Source organism: Sminthopsis crassicaudata, chromosome 3 (assembly GCF_048593235.1).
Source record: "Sminthopsis crassicaudata isolate SCR6 chromosome 3, ASM4859323v1, whole genome shotgun sequence".
NCBI lineage: Eukaryota > Metazoa > Chordata > Mammalia > Dasyuromorphia > Dasyuridae > Sminthopsis > Sminthopsis crassicaudata.
The window spans coordinates 602,674,708-602,695,211 of NC_133619.1; the positions used below are offsets into that span (position 1 = coordinate 602,674,708).

The 20,504-nt window shown below is 41.7% G+C and overlaps 1 protein-coding gene across 3 annotated transcripts in view; it reads left to right on the top strand.

The window, feature by feature from the left end:
* Positions 1-20,504, top strand: part of EYA3 (EYA transcriptional coactivator and phosphatase 3) — an 88,766-nt gene that overhangs the window by 65,000 nt on the left and 3,262 nt on the right. For all 3 annotated transcript variants that reach the window (XM_074305627.1, XM_074305626.1, XM_074305625.1), the window contains 7 exons: positions 612-695; positions 4,844-4,933; positions 5,978-6,036; positions 6,917-7,077; positions 10,696-10,810; positions 12,300-12,421; positions 18,664-18,764. In XM_074305627.1, coding sequence (XP_074161728.1) covers positions 612-695; positions 4,844-4,933; positions 5,978-6,036; positions 6,917-7,077; positions 10,696-10,810; positions 12,300-12,421; positions 18,664-18,764 — 732 coding nt within the window. The remainder of the gene's footprint in view (positions 1-611; positions 696-4,843; positions 4,934-5,977; positions 6,037-6,916; positions 7,078-10,695; positions 10,811-12,299; positions 12,422-18,663; positions 18,765-20,504) is intronic.

A 20,504-nucleotide genomic window follows, 5' to 3' on the forward strand; every position in this document is an offset into this window, starting at 1 on the left:
GGGGAATTTTAGCCAGCATGAGCAGAGCAGATGCTTTTGAGCCAGTATCTTAGGGACTACTAACTCTTTGTCAATATGGTTTTCATTTGCCTACTCTATGGCGATAAATGTTCCAGAAATACAGTGTTCAGCTCTGAAGCAGCAGGTGCAGAGCCTCTCTTCTTCTGGCTCGGGTCCTGCAGAGTTGATGCTTCAGGGAAGGGGCTCCCTGATGGAGTGCAAGGCATCCTGGAGTCAGAGCCTACCGGGGCCACTGCCGTCATTTTACAGAGGAGGAAACTGAGGCCTTGAGAGGTTCAGTGACTTGCCCGGTGTCACACAACCAGGAAGTGTCTGAGGTCAGAGTCAGGCCCAGGTCTTCTTGATTCTGAATCTTGATTCCTCTCCACTGCACCACACTGCCTCTCACCGGGAGTCCCCAATTGCCACAGAACTGCTGTGTGATGTTGAACAAGTCACTTCAACTCTCTGGGGCCTCGCTTTCCACATCTCTCAAATGAGAGGATTTCCACAAAATAAATCCCATGGGCCCTTCTTAGTCTAAAATTCTGGATGTCCCCAAACTGTGATCTTATGTGTCTGCTCTTATTTTTCCTGATTTCTTTGCCCAGCGGGTGTTTCTCTGGGACTTGGATGAAACCATCATCATCTTCCATTCTCTTCTCACAGGATCCTATGCCCAGAAGTATGGAAAGGTAAGTGTAACCCATTCTTCTCAGCATTAGTCCCTCCCCAAAAAGGAGATATTAAGCTGGGCAAGAACTGATCCAGTAGCTTAGATTTTTTTTTTTTTCATTAGCGCATCTTTAAAGTTCAGATTTACTTCACATCTTGGCATGCTTAATATTTTAAGCTAAAAACTGGAATGTTTCCTTTTCACTGTCTCCCCACTGTTTCCTCTTACCTTTTAAGTAGTCTTGAGTCAGGAACTGAACAGGCTTAATAGCACTGATGGTAAAAATGGAAATCCAAGGCCAGGGTTAAAATCATGTCTTGGAATGTTCTGTGGAGCAAATGCCAAGCTTCAGACAGATGTGTCTGAAAATTCTGTTTAGTTAAACAGCTGCCAAGCTATATGTGGCAGAGAAATAGAGATCAGAAATGTAGTGCAGAAATCCTCTGTAAGGAATAATTCAGTTTCCACTCATCCCTGAATGTCTTAATTAAACAGTGTGATTAGTAGGAACAAAAACTGGTACTTATATGCTTCTTCCAGATCTGTGTGGTGCTTTACATGCATTATCTCATTTGGTCTTCATCACTGTGTCTAAGGCGGGTTATTTTTGTGTCCATTTTACAGTTGAGAAAACTGAGCCTGAAAAAGGTCAAATGATTGGCCAGAGTCACATCACTTACAAATCATATAAAAGCAGACATTCAGTTCAGATCTTCTAAACTCCAAGTCCACATTAACTGTGCAGCTTTCCTCTCTGAGGTTATGCTTGCACATCTATAATATGCAAATAATTATAGTTGCACTGCCTACTTGAGTTAAATTATGTGAAATGATGTCTGAGGGTGTTTTGTAAACTGGAAAGTTTTTTTATGAATGTGAGTTCTTATTACCATAGTTAAAAGGTAGTTAATATCCCAAGTAAAATTTAACAAAAAAGGTAGACTAAGCAGGATAATATTTTATTCACAGGGCATAAAACCTAAGAATAAGATGACTCAATAGCTGCTTCCGTTTCCAGCCAAAGACCCTGAGTAAAAGGATAGTTCCCTTTTTATAGGTTTTGGGTAGCATAAAACAAAGAGCAGAGCAGAGTAGGTAACATCATGGGTTAAGGACAACACAATTGATTAGGGACCTCTGAGGCATGGGGAATAATATGATTAGTTGGGAATGAAAGGCTAGCAAAAGCCCTCTCCTGTAACTAACTCATTGTTTGAGTCCATATGCAAGATAGTGGCTCCAGACTTCTATGAATAGAAAATCAAATATCCTTTTTATTTCAGAATTGTATTTATTTAAAATTAAATACAAAATAAGAAAAAGGAAAAACATTGTCTTGTGCCGAGCAAAACATCAGGGGGGGATGCTTGAAAACATGTAACAATATACATTTCAAGAAAGCATATATAATAACAGAAGATATTATATTCATGACTGTCCATCTTTGCTTTCTTTTGATCTCTGTTGTATATTTTCTGTTTTGTTCTTTCTCCCTCTCTTTTATCCCCCCTACCTCCCCAAAGCAGGTTACAGTTAAGCAAGGATATATTTATTTGTATGTGTAAACACATGTACATGTATACATATGCACATTCATAGTAAAATAGTATTAATATGGCTGACATGATATAAATTTCTCTCTTGATTGAATCTTTGTTGTTTTTGTCCTTCATTCTCTCTCTTTTTTTCCCCTATTTATTGTTAATACACATTACTTTATGAATCATGTTGTGAGAGAAAAATCAGAGCAAAAGAGAAAAATCATGGTAGAGATTAAAAAAAAGGAAGTAAACATAGCATGTGTTGATTTACATTTGGTCCCCTTAGTTCTTTTTCTGGATGCAGATGGCATATTTTGTCCAAAATCTATTTGGATTACTTTGAAAAAGCCAAATGTCCTTAAAGGATAGCTTGATAGTATAAAGATATTAAACCCAGCTCCCTCATGACAAGTCACATCTTCCAAGGCTAGCAGAATTCCTTGAAGCAAGAATAGATCAGTGATTAGAAAAAGAACTGGATTTCTAAAACTTTACACATCATAGTTGAATTTTGAATTAAATTCAGAGGTAAAGAACCACATTTTAAGTGGTTACAGGACAAAAGCAATTAACCATAAACAGGTTCAATATTAATCTTTTCATTAACCTTATTAGACCTCTAATTAGCTGTTTTATATCTGCAAGAGACATAATCAAAAGTATTAGTAAAAGACTTTAATCTAGGATCCCACGGTTCCATTATAGGGGTAGTCTCCTGGAGAATGGAATATAGACTTTGTATCACTCTTCAGCCTCTGTTTCTTAGAGAGAAAGTAGGGGTGAGCCTGACCAGCAGGTGGACTCTTCTTGTAATGGTTAATTCTTCTAGGATAATTTGTTTTAATCTGATGGTACCATATGCAGTTTCTAAAATTTAACACCCTGAGGAAAGCTCCACTACCCCCTTCTATTTACATCTCTCCATATTGTTATCTCTAATTAGATGTGATTTTTTTTAAATTAAATATTGACATAGTGTATTTATAGTAATGCCTCATCTAATATTATTGAAGAAATAAGTATGTCATATCAATGTCTTTCATGCAATTGAAATTTGCCTTTTAAAGACTAAAATGTTTCTCTTTTTAACTAGTTTTCATTGAAACTTCTTTTAAAAAGCTATTATATATCTATTTTCTTAAACAATGTGTTAACATTGCTACTTTAACCTTTCAGAAGGTCCATGATTTCATTTGCATGAGTATTCTTTCACTGCTGCAAATTGAATCCTCTTAGATTTCTTGAATTGATAGGGCCAAAAATTCCATCACTGGTTGGCTGACCAAACTCAGCAAGATTGAGCCTTTTGGTAAAAGACAAGTAGTCCACTGTTCAGCCCATATCTGAAGACTTTTCAGCTGATGGAGCAGCATTGCATCACTAGCAAAGCCTTTTAATTCCTCAAGGTCCATCCCACTCCAAAATATACCTGAGGGCTAGAGCCATTCACTGTTACCAAGTCAGCGATGACTCCAAATTATAACCTTTCCTTAAATCTATAAGGTCAGAAAAGTGTGAAGAGTTCCAGTTCTAGAAAGATTTATTTTATAAACCAGCAGGTTTACAAGCATAACCTGTTCACAACAGGTTTCTTCATCTTGTCTGTGATAGTGGGTCAGTATATACTCTTCTCTACTTTGAGCCTCAGATTTATCAAATATAGAATGGGGATGATGATACTGGTACCACTTAGACCATGGGATGATTGTTAGGAAAGCACATTGAAACCTGATGTCCTGTTTGAACCAGGCGTTGTCATTATCTCTGAGTATACTGGTGGGCATTTCTTCCTTCATATACTTAGATATTCTCCTGCTGTGGAAATCATTGACATGCACTGAACAATTAAAGAGAGCCAAACCCAATTATGGAGAGACTCTGAGAGCTTGCAGAGTGTATTTTTCAACACTGTCTATACAGTGGAATCTTGTTTCTCTGGGTCCTTTTATATGAAATGGGCATATAGGCACTGTGGGCCCAATAGTCCTTTTGCTCTTTTTATGCTCTACTCTTGTCAGAAGTTTCTGTTCTCTCTTTTAAGGTTTGATCTCTCTGGGCTCCTGTTTAGTATGATGTAGGGGTGGGTGGGGAGTTGGGGTAGATAGCACTTTTTCCCTGGATTCACTGACATTCTTTGTTTTAATAATCTACAATCTAAGGTGTGTCACTCTGGTGTTCTGTATGCTCACCAAAAGACATCCTCTTTGGTGGGCTACTCCACCTTTTGAGCTGGATAAGGGTTTCCTTTGTTTTCTTTAATCCAGATTCAACCAATATAAGAAGCATATGAAGTAATCCCTTAAGATGGTAGCTAAATATCAGTTTCTAAAATTATTATCCAACCCTTAATGTCATTCTTCCCAGGTTTATTTTCTGTGCTGCTTGCTCAGGAAAAGATAGCTTTCATTTCTATACAAATTAATATATTCATAGAGTTCTTATTTAAACCAGACTTTAACTTGTTTCTTGAAGTTCCTAGCTTGTTCCTGTGATGTAATTCACTTTATATAATTCAACAAGGAAGCTGCAGTGACATACTATTGCAGCATTGCTTCCGTTTGCTATTATAACTCCAGAGCTCTTTCCCATGGTGCCAAATTAACCAGATTTTCATCCTGTCTTTTAGGACCCAAGAGTTGTGATTGGCTCAGGTTTAACTATGGAAGAGATGATTTTTGAGGTGGCTGACACACATCTCTTTTTCAATGACTTGGAGGTATGTTGGGACTTTTATCCATAGCATGAGGTTTTTGTTTGTTTGTTTTTTTGCTAAGGTAGTTGGGGTTAAATGATCACAGAGGTAGGAAGTATTAATAAGATTGGATTTGAACTCAGGTCCTCCTGATTCCAGGGTTGATGTTCTACTCACTGCTCTCACTAGCTGCCCCACATAAGCATTTTTAAATGCCCGTGAGGGTAGGTCATACAAGACCTAAACAAGTAGACATCATGTTGAATGAGAATAGCAGCTGCCCATGGATGCTGAACATGATATACTAAGAGGAAAGAATGCTGGCACACCATCAAGAGTCCTTGTTCAAGCTTTCCATTGGCCAGCCATGTGACTCTGAGAACCTTACTCAGTTTCTCCAAGTGGGAGTTTCTTCACATATCAGATATAGGGATTAGATTTACTAGGACTTCTAAGGTATTTTAGCTAAATCATCTACTTTTATCATAATTGTCATAAATAAAGATCTATTCAGTTCAGCAGTAGAGTTCAACAAACATTTATGAATGGCCTATTATATGCAAAGCTCTGTGCTAGATGCTATAAGAAATATAAAGAAATAAGCCCTGTCCTCCTCTTATTATTGTCTGGTGGGATGAAGCATATACTTAACTCTAGGGCAAAGCAGCCTACTCAGGCCATGGGAAAAGTACAGATTGCAAGTAAGGGGAAAGGATTATGACTTGGGGGACACAGAGACTGTAGCACACTCTGCCCTATGCCAGGGATGCTATAGGTGTGATGGTCTGCGCTGTGGAGGGACTATTCATCCATCAGTGCCGGGGAGGCAGGAGGAGGTTCCAAGTAAATGATGCTTTACAAAGTCAAAGGAGGCTGTGGAAGAGAGCTGGCAGGAGCAGGGCCTTAAATAACAGAGGCAGGCTGCAGAGCTAGAGAATGCCTGTCATCCTGGATGGACTGCCACAGCTCACTTTGGCTGATCTGTTTCTGTTCCTTTGCTGGTAATTTGTTCACCTGATAGGAGCATTGACCCACTGGGCTAAAATACCATGTGTTTTGTTTTAACAGGAATGTGACCAAGTGCATGTGGAAGATGTGGCATCTGATGACAATGGACAGGATTTAAGGTAATGAAGAAACTACAATTCCTATTCTTGTCTTTGGTCACAATTTTTAAAAATCCCAGTCAGAAGAAAGTATGCTTTCACATAAGATAATCTTATCTGAACATAGCCAGCAGAGTTCCCTGCCCAGGCTGATGGCTGCCATATATGTTGGTGGTGCCAGGAGCCCTGGGAAGAAAAGCACAAGAATAGATGTAAGATGGGAAAGCACTGCCTCAGGCAGCCTGGATCACCCTAAATTATTCCATTCGTTGTAGGCCCTGATCTTTATCCCATAGATTGTGACCCAGGTTCTGGGACACAGTGATGTCATTCAGCGTACTAACTTCCTTGCAATGGTCTCTAGAAAGAAACAACTCACTTCATGATACTTTCTTCTGCTGTTTTTTCAGCCTTCATTGGTAGAAAGTTCTCTGCCTTTTTGCTTCTACTAGTTTTCTTATAATTCTTCATAGAAGGAATTTCCTCTTTAACATTTCTTCCTCCAAGGCTAATTGTTTTCTAGCTTTAGATTTCTTTTCCCAAATTTCATTCACTTTTTCATTTTCATTCACTTTTTATGTGAATTTTCATTCACTTTTTATGATGGGAAATTTGGTTACTTTGGCATGACCTGGTCCTGATGAAGCACTGCTAGCTCTTGTTGATCTCTGCTTCCTTTTCCAGATCATGCCTCTAATAAGATGCTTCAGAAGTTTTTCAGGAATCAAAATCAAATGTATCGCTCTGTTTTAATGAGCAGACTCTGGTTTTTTAGGCCATGGAAAAAATTCATTGAACCTTTAGTAATACAGTGCCAAGAAAGGCTAGAAAGCCCAGATTACAAGAGTCACCTAACATTCAGTAGGAAAGAATTTTAATCTCCATGTTTTCTGTGATACAGCAACTACAGTTTTTCCACGGATGGTTTCAGCGGCTCAGGAGGTAGTGCGGGTCATGGCTCAGCTGTAGGTGTGCAGGGAGGAGTGGACTGGATGAGAAAGCTGGCTTTCCGCTATCGCAAAGTGAGAGAAATTTATGACAAACACAAAAGCAACGTGGGTGGTGAGTGTACAGGCTAGCCTGACTTCCTGATTCACCTGTCTGTTTTCACCGTTTTATCTAAAAAGCATAACTTCTAAAAATCTTTTTCTTGTTTATAAAAGAACCTTTTACTTACTTAACTGTGCACCTGTGAGATATATATGACCAGATCCTCTGGAACTAGAAACTCTGTTTTTAATTCTTGGTGTAACTAGAATTTCTTACTATCACAAATAATTTTAAAATTCTTTTGAATTTTTAGGACTGTCATGTGAATAACATCTGTGATTCTCTTTTTCAAAATACTATCGGAATCTCTGAAATGAAATATTGGTAATTTCTGTGTAGAATTTTGTAGGCTTTTGGCCCCTTAGTCCGTAGGTTTTCATTTCTGAGTGTGCCCACCAGCAGCTAAAATGGGCCAGAAGATATTTTCTGCACCTGACATACATCTACAGGTTCCACAACTGGCCTTTGAAAAGAATGCTTCATGTCCAGAGCTATACAGCCTGTTGGACAGAATTCCAATCCCAGGTTAGAAAGCCTGGGTTTCAATCTTGACTCTGCTAATTCACTATATGACTTTGGGCAAATCCCTTTCCTCCTTAAGACTCAGTTCAGTTCTTTGTAAAATGAGTATTTACCTAGATTCGCTTATTTAACAAGCACTCATTAAATGTACTGTGTGCAGCATACTATGCAGGATTCTGAGGAAGATTTTGTGTGCCAGGCACTGTGTTAATAAACTCTAAGGATACAGAAAAAGGAAAAAGACTGTGCCCATCCTCGAGGAGTCCCACAATCTAAGGAGAGGATGACATATAAATGCTGTCTACATAAAAGATGGATACAGGAATAGGATAAAGTGCTAAGACTAAAGTGGATCTGGCATTTTAGCTGAGACCTGAAGGAAGCAGGGTGGTAGATACAAGGAGGAGTAGATCATTCCAGGCATGGGGAAACAGCCAGAGAAAATGCCCCAGGTCAGGAAAGGGAGCATCCCATGGGAGCAGAGTAAGAGGTAAGCAGACCAGGAAGGTTGTGAAGGGCTTGAAATAGCATCCAGAGGACTTTGTATTTGCTCCTGGAGGTCATTGGGAACCGCTAGAGATCTCAATCATCTCGTCCCTCTAAAAATTCCTGCTTCCTTTATCCATGCAGCTTTAGAAGGTACATTTTGCTTCTTCAGAGAGACAATTTTTCGGTGGAGTTTTAATATGGCCTCTGAATGCCTCTGGTTTATTGAAAAAGCTTACAGTTCTGCATTCACCTCTGATCCCACACATAATAAGCATACTACTGCTCTTATTATTCAGTTTGTTTTAGGGAATAGAGAAATTTGCCTGTCACATAACAGACATATATCTAGGCATTGCACACTTAAAGACAAAAATGAAACAATCCAATTCAGTCAATAAATATTCATTAAGTTCTCCTATGGGCCAGGCACTATGCCAAACACTAGAGACAAATGCAAGTTTAAAAGAAAAAAAGAGACAATCTCTATTCAAAGTTTACCATTTAGTGGGGAAAGACATCATACAAAAGGAAACTAAAAAAGGGAAAGGGATGGGAAAGGGACTGAAATTAGCAGCAAGTCCAAAACCAATGTAGCTAGGAGATATACGTTCAATCAAGGGACACACAGAGTACGCTAAATAAATGCCAAGTGATTTTAGGAAGACTAGCAGGGATCAGAGAGAAGACTTTTTTGGAGGACTAGAGCCTGAGCTGAGTTTTATAGATAAGGAGTTTAAGGGGCACTGGTAAGGAAGACCATCGTTCCAAGTATAGAAAACTGTTTTTGCAGAATTAAGAGAGAGCCTGTGAGTCAAGAGTGGCTGGTAGTCCAATTTAACCAAGCACAGAGCTCCAGAAAAAGCAGCAATGTGAAATGATAAGCCTAAAAGGGAAAGTGGAGCCAGACTGTCCAGAAGCCTGGATTTTATCCTTGAGGCAGTGAGGAACCGCTGAAAATACAATTGAGCAAGAAACTGATGTGGTCTGGTCTTTAGCCATCCTGGAGTCTGGAAGCAGGAGGCAGAGGCCTTGAGTGAGAAAGTGGCGGCTTTAGTGTTGCCAAGGAGGGGCCAGGCTGGGGACAGGTTCAAAAGCTGATGTTTTGGGGAAGAGGAGAAGGAAGGATTTGAGGCTACCTCCAAGTTCATGAACCTGGGTGACTAGCAGAATGGTGGGGGCCCTCAACATAAATAGAGAAGTGCAAAGGACCAGAGGCTCAGGCGTGGGACAGCATTTTTATTGGGGCTTAATATGGAGGGGCCAGTTGGCTGATTGGGGGGGGAAACACCTCACAGGCAGTTAATGATGCAAGAATAAAATTCATGGGAGAGATAACAGAAGACTTGTAGATTTGGTAGTCATCAACTTGGTGATTATGATTGGATACTTGGGAGCTGATGAGATTACAAAGAGAGACTCTGGTACTTAGAGCATACACATAAATAATGGATGAGATTTTGAGCAGACAAAAGATTATAATGGTCAAATGGATGAGAGGAGAAAACCAGGAAAGGGCAATGTTTCAGAAAGCCAAGAAAGAAGAAAATCACAGGAGGGGGAGTGTATAGGGAGTAATCTTAATGACTATAGTGATGATGCTTACCTAGTATGATTCAAATAGCCTGGAAAGCCCAAAATATCTTGCATGCAAGTACCAGAATATCTGAAATTAATTTTTCTGGCGTGGTACCATTCTTTTCTCAGTAAGCCCTTTGAAAATACAACTCCCCACCCACAGCCTGATCAGTCCCACTTCCTTACCATCAAGAAAAGCCAAGGACAGCTTGGGAGGACTGGGTGCTCAGGGCAAGGTTTGGTAGACTAAAAAGAACTGAAAAATTGCTAGAAGTAGAGAAACAATATTCATATTCTTCAGAATAGAATATTTATAGTGTTACAGCCAAAATAAACAAAACTATTATAAATGAAATACAATTACTAAAACACCAACTGTAGGCTGAGGCCCAGGAAGGGGGGGTGGGGAATGCTTTGCCCAAGGTCATGCAAATTAATGGCAGGGCTTGGACCAGAACTAGGTCTTTGTCCCTAGTGTCCTACTCTTTGAGCTCCATTGGATATCATCATTCATACAAGAATCCATTTCTTAAATTCCTTCCTGAACAATGCTAAGAAAAATGAGCTGAATAGTGCTTTTTTACAAAGAACACTCATCCATCCCAGTTCCCCTATAGTTCAACCTATTTCCCTCTTTTCTTGAGCTACCTCAAATCTGAGAATTCCTGTAATAATGAAAACATCTTGCTGCTTAAAATGTATTTCCTTCTATGCTGTGTCTTATTAATAAACTGCCTGTAGTGCTTTTGGAAAGAGACAAGCCTGATCAAAAGAAATAAGTTACTTGGGTTGAGTCAAATGCTTAGATTGAATATCTAAATTGAAGTGTCCTGATGTAGGCAGTCAAGCAAAAACTGTTTTGTGTCATGTGGTGCTGAGCTTCCTCTCTGATGAGCAGCATCCAACAAGAGAGACACAAGCATTCTTCAGGACAGTCCCAACTTGGGCCCCTGGCATTTTTGAGTTGAAGAGAATCCCAGTACCAGCCAAAACATGATGCTATAAATTAGCTTTGTCTGTTTTTGTTTTTGTTTCTTTCCAAAGGCCTTCTCAGTCCCCAGAGGAAGGAAGCACTTCAGAGACTAAGAGCAGAAATTGAAGTCTTAACTGATTCCTGGCTGGGAACAGCACTAAAGTCATTACTTCTCATTCAGTCCAGGTATGGAATTGTTTTTTACAAGCTAATGGTCTCAAAGCAAAGTCTTCCACGTTTCCCCAGGTGGACTATGCAGTCAGAGAGGGAGGGGGGAAAAGAGAGAGAAGTCTATGAGCACTAGAAATCAATCTTGATGCTTTGGTGAATTGTTAAATGTAGGGCCTGTCACATATTTCATCCATACATGAGGATCCACACTCATTCCCTGGCCTCATTCTCCCATTCTGTCTCTTGTCCCAGAATGTTCACCCACATCAAATGTGTTCAACCAGATCAAATGTGAGCCCAGTTGGAGCACTTCCCCAAGACTCATCTCCTGTCGAGGGGAATGTTCATAGTGGGTCACCTTTTGTTGTTCCATTAAAATTAGCAAGTATTAATCATGTTTGATACCTGGCTGTGGCACCTTGGAGGATACAGGGAGTATGCATGCCCTGTAGACCCCTATCTTCAAATATTTTGTAGCCTTGTGGGGCAGTCAAACTTCCCTCACAGCAAATAATTAGAACACTCTTTCAGTCATAATAGCGGTAATTGCTCCTAGCTATTGATGCATTTTCTCAGAGTAACTCTGTGAGATGGATGGTGAATGGGGATAAAAGTATCCCCACTTTTCAGATGAAACTGCTAAGACTTACACTAAGTAAGTATTGGAGCTACATCCTAGAGGTCCTGACCTTTATCCAGAGTGCTCTTTCCAGTACACACACTGCTTTAACTTTCCAGGTTCAGAAGGGAGCATCATTGCTCCAGCGGTTCATGCGGTAAAATTAGGGAATGTTGGTGGGCCTTTAGCCCTGCGCCAGCTGCTGCATTAAGAGTAACTGAGAAGGAATAAGGAGCAAATAGTAAAAGGTATCCATACTTAACTGGAGTAAACATCCTCACTGCAACAGGTAGTGAGCTCACTGTCATGGTGCTCCATACAAGACCAGATAAGAGATGTCTTATATGCTATAGTGGAAAGAGCAGTAGATTTTATATCAAGGCTCCTGGCTTTAAATCCCAGCTTCACCATTTCCTAATTATATAACCCTAGTGAGCCACTATCTTCTCTGAGATTCTTTTCTCAAAAGTAAAAATGGTTATGTACCTCACTCATGGTGTCATGAGGAAAGCACATTTTAAACTTTAAAGCACTATGGAAATATATGTTGCTATTATCTTAATGGTATTGTAAAGAGAATTCCTGTTTGAGGGGTGGAGTTGGTCACAGGTAGATATAATCATTCCTGATAATTCTCTAGTTCTACAATTTTTTTTTTAGCTTGTTAAAAGTGAATTACAGTCTGGTGCGTTTAAATAATCACACTTTCCATTTAACACAGTATTTTCACACATTTTCTCATTCTTTAGGCTTATATAGTCTTAAAGTTGGAAGGTATTTCTTTACTTTGGTTGCAGTTAAATAGCTATAAGCTCTATGTCAAGCCCATGATGAAGCTATGTGGGTATTATGATTTTGATTTGAACTTTCTCTCCTTTTCTCCAGAAAGAATTGTGTGAATGTCTTGATCACAACCACACAGCTAGTGCCTGCTCTGGCCAAAGTCCTCCTGTATGGCCTGGGAGAAGTGTTTCCTATCGAGAACATCTACAGTGCTACTAAAATAGGTACCACATGCTTCTATAGTACTCCCCCCGCCCAGATATTGTGGCAAAGGTATTGTCTGGCTTGTCTCACATGGGCTTAGAAACCTGTTTGAAAGAAAGATTTTTACTACAGCAACTGAGAGCTTGATTTTGTGCCTCTTTTGAAATTGCCTCTGGCAGGCACTGCTTCTGGTGACATTTTAAAGAAATCTGCTTGCCTATGTATGTAACAAGAAAGCAATATTGTGTACTGGACAGACCTTGACTTCAGAGCCGGGGAAGCCTGGCTTTGAATCTCACATCTAGCACTTTATTTTTCCTTTGCTTTGTTTCCCCATCTATTCAACAAGTTTACTGATGCTCTTAATGTCCCTCTTGCAAGGTTGTTGCTAGACTTCAAGTAGAAAATATATAGAAAGTGCTTAACATAGTACAATGGAGATGTGCCCACTGCACTTAGTGTCTATATGACCTTGGGCAGAGCACCCAACCTGTCTAGTCCAAGTTTTCTTGTCTGTAAAATGAGGAGAGTGAACTAGACAACATCCAAGGTCCCTTCTGTCTTTACAAATATGATCAAATGACTTTCAAAAACTCTTTGAGGTTTCGCTGCTGTCGTCAGTAATATCATCATCATTAGTCTTAGGCCTACGACTGTTACCTGGTGAGGTAGCAGTCTGGCTTCATACCAAATCTGGGTGCCCGACATAGTCCCAGAGAATGGAGGGCATTTAAATAATCAGACTTTCCAGTAACAGTATTTTCACACAGCATTTTCTCGTTTTTAGGCTTATATAGCTTCAGAATTGGAAAGTATTTCTTTACTTTGGTTGCAGTTAAATAACTATAAGTAAATATAAACGTGAGTAAAATGCTGGCCTGTTTTACTGATCAGGAAATAAATAAAAGAGCTCAGACAAATGAAGTGATGTTGGCCATGGTCACAAAGCAGATAAGTGGTGGCCAAGATCTAAATCCAGGTCTTGACTCCAAGTTCAGCTTTTCCACCTCCCAAAAGGATAAGTTGGGGAATATCCTGAGAAAGCACATCTTGGAGGAACTCGTGGCTTCTTCACTTCTTAGAAGTTTCCCCTCAAAATCGTTACATTGTTGTTGGCTGAGATGTGCTCCCTGGATTTTGCTCCCAATACTGACTGGGAGTCAGAACGTAGAGTTTGATAATTAAAAGGGACTTCAGCTGCCACCTAGTCCAACTATAAAAGGAATGCTCAGTGTTAGGAAGGTCTTTAACAAATGGGCTTTCAGCCTCTGCTCGTAGCTCTCCAGGGCAGGGAGCAGGCAACCTCCAATCCTCTTCTGCACAGCTCCCATTCTTAGGAAGTTGTCTTATGTAGTAAGCATCCCTACCCCTGCCCTTGCTATTGGCTGTGCTCTTGAGGGGGCAAGCAGAACCAACCTAAACCCTCCTCGAGAGCCTCAAAGGAGGCTTCAAATCCACCTAGAACACACATATGACTCCAAGCAAGGGGCTTCTTTGTGTGAAAAATGAAGGGTTAGTACTTCAGTACTAACATTTTAAGTTATTTTTTAAAAATAATACCTAAAAATGTCAGAAAAGTGAATGGGACACATAAAGACAGAGATCCTCTTAGAAAATTGCCCTTCTCCATGGTCTTAGAAATCATTACTGTCCCTTCCTATTAACTGCCTTCTATCCCTTTCTCCCATAGCTCGCTTGTAATAGATTGTTTCCTTGTAGCCAATAAGGATATTCAAACAAACAAATCAACACAGTCATAACATTTAAAAATGTGTGCCTTGTTCCATGTCTGTTCGCCTCTTTGCTGTGTAATCCCTCCCTTCCCACATGCTTCCATAGCTCCCTGTCTTCTCTGGGAACAGATGCAAAACCCTGCTTGGCCTTCACAATTCTTCCTGGCCTCATCCTCTCTTGTTGTTGCAGGCTTCTTGTATTTGCCTCCCCCACACGTCCTCTTTGATGGTGGTGATGCTGGCCTCCTGAGTGTGGCAAGAACAGACCCTTCCCCCCTTGCCCCTCCCCTCCTCATCCTGTCTCCCGGCCTTTCTTCAAACATCCCGTCTTCTGCAGGAAGCTTTTTCCAACCTTGATTCTAGTGCCTTTGTTTGATTGTTTACTTTCTGTTTATTCTGTCTGTAGCTTGTTTTTCATATTTGTTTGCTTATTGTCTTCCCCATTGGATTTTAAGCTTCTTGAAAAGAGACACTGTCTTTCGTCTCTGTGTCCCCAATGCTTAGCACAGTGCCTGGCATGTGGTAAAATTTAAGAAATACTTAATAAAAGTTATTTAACTGACAGCTGACTGCCAAGAAGAAAGGGAGCTCATGTATTACCACTGTCGGATCCTCTAATTTGTCATTGAGTTACGGTTCTCCAGCGTGACCTTGTCGTTTTCCTTTAGAATGCTATGATCCTTATCTAAATTGTGCTCTTTCCTCGGCTCTGCAGCAACTCACACAAGTCTTCCCAGGTCTCTCTGAATCCTGTTACATGCATATACCAGTTAAGTGACATCTGGCGATGTCTTTGCTCAATCCTGATCGTTCCTAATTAGCATTTGGCGCTCCTGACCATCGTGCCTGTTCATCTGACTGCCCGTTCCCTTTCAGGCCCCTTCTTTGCATTATCCACAGCACCTCGCCCCAATACCGCCCCTGATACCGTCCTGGGTCCTCTTCATCTGTGTAGTTTCTTGGTAACCTCAGTGAGACCCATGGGTTCAGTTATCATTTCTATACAGATTGGCAGGTCTGTACATTTATCTCTGGGGCAGCTAGGTGGCACCATTCTACATAGAGTGCCAAGCCTAAAAGAGTCAAATGCCACCTCTCATACTTACTGTGGGACCCTGGGCATGTCACTTAACCCTATTACCTCAGTTCCCCGATCTGTAAAATGAGCAGGAGAAGGAAATGTCAAAGCTCTCCAGTACCTTTGCCAAGAAAACACTATCAGGGTCACCAAGAGTCAGACATGACTGAAAAAGGATTGAAAATACTAGCCCTAGTCTCCGTTGAGAGCTTCAAACCTTCTGGCTGTCATAAGAGACTTCTCAAACTCATGTCAAAAACAGAACTCATACTTTCTTATTTTTATACATACTTTTAATTTATTTATTTGTTTGTTTGTTTATTTTGATTTTTTGAGACTGGGGTTAAGTGACTTGCCCAGGGTTACACAGCTAGGAAGTGTTAAGTGTCTGAGATCAGATTTGAACTCGGGTCTTCCTGAATTCAGGGCTGGTGCTCTACCCACTGCACCCCCTAGCTGCCCCTTATACATACTTTTAAAAAATATTTGTTCAGATTCTCTTCCCACCTTTTGAGAAAGGAAAAAAACAATACCCACTACAAATATATAGAGATACACAAAACAAATTCCCACATTAGCCATGTTCCCAAGCAAGAAAAAGAAAGATAAATATGTCCTCATTTTTTTTTTTTTTTCCTCATTTCTTCTCTGAATCCATCCATTTTCTCTGTGGAAATGGATAGCAGGTTTCATTGTGACTCTGTTGGCATTGTTATATATATAGGTCATTGTGTTGATCAAGAATTCATTACATATACTCTCAACCCCATCCCTTCTTCAGCTTCCCTGAGTTAGCCCAATATGGGTAGAAGATAAATGGTCCCAGAGGAAGTGATATGAAAATAAGCTGAAACCATTCAAACTGACAGTCCTCACATGCAAGGCTAATAGCCTCCATTTTATTTTAGAGGCAGAGGCAAGCCATCAGTGGTCTTTGAATGAGAAGGTGCTTGGGTAAAGTCTGTATTTGAGGGGTTTTTTTAATTTATTTTTTTTAATGTATTTTTTGCTGAGGCATTTGAGGTTAAGTGACTTGCCCAGGATCACACAGCTAGGAAGTGTTAAGTGTGTCTGAGGTCAGATTTGAACTCAGGTCCTCTATCTATTGTGCCAGCTAGCTGCCCTGAGGATGGGCACATAATTTTAATAGCTATGTGGGGGATGAATTGAAAAAGAAAGAGACCTAGAGACCAGGTTTAGAGAAATAGAAGTTAGTTGTGATTTCCCATTGAGTTACATGTGCACTAGATAGTGTTAACCTTTATAATATCATTGAACAGCCTCATCAGATATTGAGCTCCTCATAAGGAATGATATGTAGCTGGTGATTAGGCAGCCACTTGTCAAGGATGCTGAGGACTGAGCTGGATGAACTTCTGAGATGACAGATGTTCACCTGATCATAAGTATTTGCCCTCAAAATGGCAAATTGTTCAGATTCTGATTTGGATTCCAAATTTGTAGCATCACTATAAGAATTTCTTTAACATGACTTTTGAGGACTTTTAAGTTGAGCACAGTTGAGTAACAACCCTGTTTTCTTTCGAAGCTTCCTTGGCACCACCATGAAGGTTTATTGTGGTCCTTGCATTCTGGATAATCCGAAGTGAGCAGTTGTATGTGTACGTGTGGTAGCTTCCTTCTTATTTATCTGGATTTATGTTATATTCTTCAGCCCAGGAGAAACAATTGGAAGGCACTCAAGTTGAACAGACACCCCCATCCCCTACTTCTATACGTACACAGCATCCTTAAAGGATTGTTGACTTTGTACATTGTAGGTGCTGGATAAAAATGTGTTGAATTTAATGTACAGGTTACTGGGGATATAGAAGATCATCCACCATAAGATTTTAGAGCCAAAGGGGCTGTAGAATTGACAGTTTCTGACCTTGGGCTGGTGAGTTTTCCCACTATCACTTGCAAGTAAGGAAATGGGCCAAGAACAGAAAAGGGACTGAGTCATTTAAATTCCACCAGCATTTGTTAAGTAACGATGCTTTGGAAGGGGCACAGTTAGAGATGGCAAAATGTCTAAATGAGCCCAGTTAAGAGCCAGATGATTGGGTTGAGCAACCAAAAGGCTTTGAGTAGTTCAGATGAGATCCTTTGGTCTAGGGTGGAATAGGTCAGATGCAGAATAGATTGGATGCTAAGGCCTAGGAGATAGGAAAGGATGGGTCAGAGCAGATGAGGAAAGGAGGAAGGAATTAGCTTTTCTCTCATATTTATATTTTGTGTAGTAGAATAAATATTATAAGAATCAGGGGTCCTGTGTTCAGATCCCACCTCTGCTGTAAAATGAAGGGTTTCATCTATATATCTTTTCTCCAGTTCCTTCCAACTCTGGTTTTCCATGATCTTATTCTTTATTTTCCACTGGATTTGGAGAATAAAGGATCACTCTCGTAGCAAATCAGACATTCACAGTTTACATTTCAGAAGCAAAACAAAGATCAGTTGGGGATACTGGGGGAAAGGGATACTGCAGGAGACCAGCAGCTTGTTGGGGACAGGGGGGTGTCTGTCTTTGTCTACAAACTGCCGGGTTTCTCAGATTGAGTTCCATGAGCATTTATTATTAAGCTCCCCCAAAGTGTGAAGCACTATGCCTAGACACTAAAGTATCAAAGACACAAACAACGCCTGCCTCCTCGGGGCTTACATTCTATGTGGGGGATGTGGTATGTGCAGTTCAGAAACTCAGGGGAGTTCCACTTGTGGCTTATGACTGGGGAGATTAGAGATCTGTCCAAGAGCTGAGGCTTAGAGAGATGGGAGCCTCCAGGAGGCTGAGGGTATTCCTGAAATGGGGCAGATGAGGCACTCCATCACCCAGAATACTGCCTTAATTGCCTCCATTATCCGTGATGGGTTTTGGTAATACAGCACCTGCTCTTGCACTTTGGGACAAGGAAGTAAGGCAACACCATTGGGAAATGCAGGGTACCATGCTGAGGTGATTGTCAGGAGATGGCACCGCTTCTTGGGGCAGACCACACCTGACCAATTCAGACTGGCAGAATCTCCCTTCCCCCTTAGCATCCCCTCATACTGTCCGCCTACCCACCCAGCCCCTTACCCTTAAACAGAGAAATTGCTTCTCTCCAAGAAGTGGAGAGGGAATTGCTGCTGTCCTCAAAGGACAGTGGGGAAACCTAAAGACAGTCACTCACTGTAAATGCTGGGTGTGGGGGTCATGTCCGGGGGCAGCTAGTCAGCTTAGACTCAAAGCCAGCCCCCACCAAGAGCGTGACAGAGACGCCCATTAAGTTGCTTACCACAGAGCCCCAGCAGCCCTGGGACCTGAGCATGGGGGTAGAAGCCATGGGGAGGAGTGGGCAAGAGGAAGCCTTAGGGGAAGTTTGGCTCAGTGGGCTTGCTAAAGCCCTCTCTCAGCCACAGAAATTAGAGGCAGAAGTCACACTCCAAACTGTCCTTTTCTTCACAGGGAAGGAGAGCTGCTTTGAAAGAATTGTGTCTCGATTTGGCAAGAAAGTTACCTATGTAGTGATCGGAGATGGGCGGGATGAGGAAATTGCGGCCAAACAGGTAACTTTAGGAGGACAAGCATCTTCTCCCACAGGGATATGTGAGCCAGTGGGTTGGGAGGAAAGCCTTGCAGCCCCTTCATTCCCTTTGACCACAGTGGGGCAGGCGTACCTTGGGGACTCACTCCCAGGCTGTTCTGAGGCCCTGTGACCTAACAGGGATGGGAGGCCCTTTCTGGTTCCCCTCTGCCTTTCTTCTTCCCCTTTACCCCCAAGTCATGTAAGGCTGGGAGGCGCCCCTGCCCCTCATACTTGCCAGCCACATGCTCAGGGCAGAATCAATCCCCTCTGGACTTCTCTGCCAGAGGAGGATCCTCCTGTTCCTCCAGGTGTCCCATGAGGAGGAGGCTAGGATTAAACCACAGAAAGTGAATGACAGCTTCTCTTCTTTTCCCCATCCTTGTCCCCTCTCCATCTGCTGTCTTCATCTCTGCTTCCCTGGCCCCTTAGCCCCTGGGGCCGTGCTGGTGCTGTGTGCAGTTAATCCCCTTTCCCTTCCAGGCTGCTCTCATTGCCCCTCTCAGCTCTATGAGGTAAGGCAGGCAGGCTTGGAGCGAGAGCATGCAGGGGGGTCCTCTCCAGCCCTCAGTTTCTCTATAAAATGTGCATCAGGGTATGAGTATGAGGAGGGGAACACCCAGAATTGGGGGGGGGGGAAGCTGGGCCTAGCATCTTCTAGAAGGAGCCATGTTCTTGGGAGTGCAGGGAGCAGCCATGTGTGAGGGAATCTGAAGGTTATCGGGACCTTCTGGTCCCTCAGCAAAGTGGGGTTCAATACTACAGAGGACTCTAAGTGCAGATCCTGAGAAGAGCCAAGCCTCAAGCCTGGGACCAGGGGCTTGGAGAGGGTTTAGAGAAGAAGTGCCAAGGCCTGAGGGTCAGCAGGGCCCTGACTCCCAGGGGGCTTAGTCTCTAAGGGGTGGCCAAGAAGGCCACCTCCCCAGTTCTGCCAGTTACTATTGTGTAGCAGTGAGGAGAGAATGTGAGTTTCTCATCATTGAATGGGTCCCAGCAGAGGCTGGACAGCCTCTTCTATAGGAACGGTGGAAAGGGAGAGGGTCGCCATTAATGCACAATGCAGTGGTGCGGCCCTCATTTCCTCTTCTACATTACCAGTGCTGCCCCCCAAAAGCCTCCCTGCTTTTCCAAAATGAATGAAAGTCAGGTTTTGAATTTCAGTCAAATTCCATAGCAAAATTAATTTTTTTGGAAGAGAAAGATTTCTTAGCCTTATTGCTTTTCCACATCTCACTCTAAATTGTTCATTATTTTTTCAATCACTGAAAATCTACCTCTTTTTCCTCCCTTTTCCCAAATTAGAAAAACACGTTTCTATTACAGTCATGTAAAGGAAAGCAAAACATCATCCCTGATTGGCTGTGTCCCCCCCCCAAATTGTTTCATTCTGTGCCCTGAATCCATCACCTCTCAGGGACTGCCAAGAATTAGGATGAGAAAGGACTTTGTAGATCATCTAATTTGCAACAGAGGAGAAAGGGGCCCCGAAAAGTTTCTCCTCCCTCTCTTCTAGATTGTCTAACTTGCTTTGTCTCCCTATTGAGGGGTGGGTTTCTTTTGAGTCTGATCTGTTCAGATGAGGAATAAAAGAGGCCAAAGGCCACAGCTTGTGCCTCTAAGCTAGGCAGGAGTCTGGGGAAATTGGAAGGATGACTAGAGCCCAAGGGAGATGTCATGAGTGGCAGTGGCCAGGACAGATCTTGGGGGCAGGGAGTGTGGATAA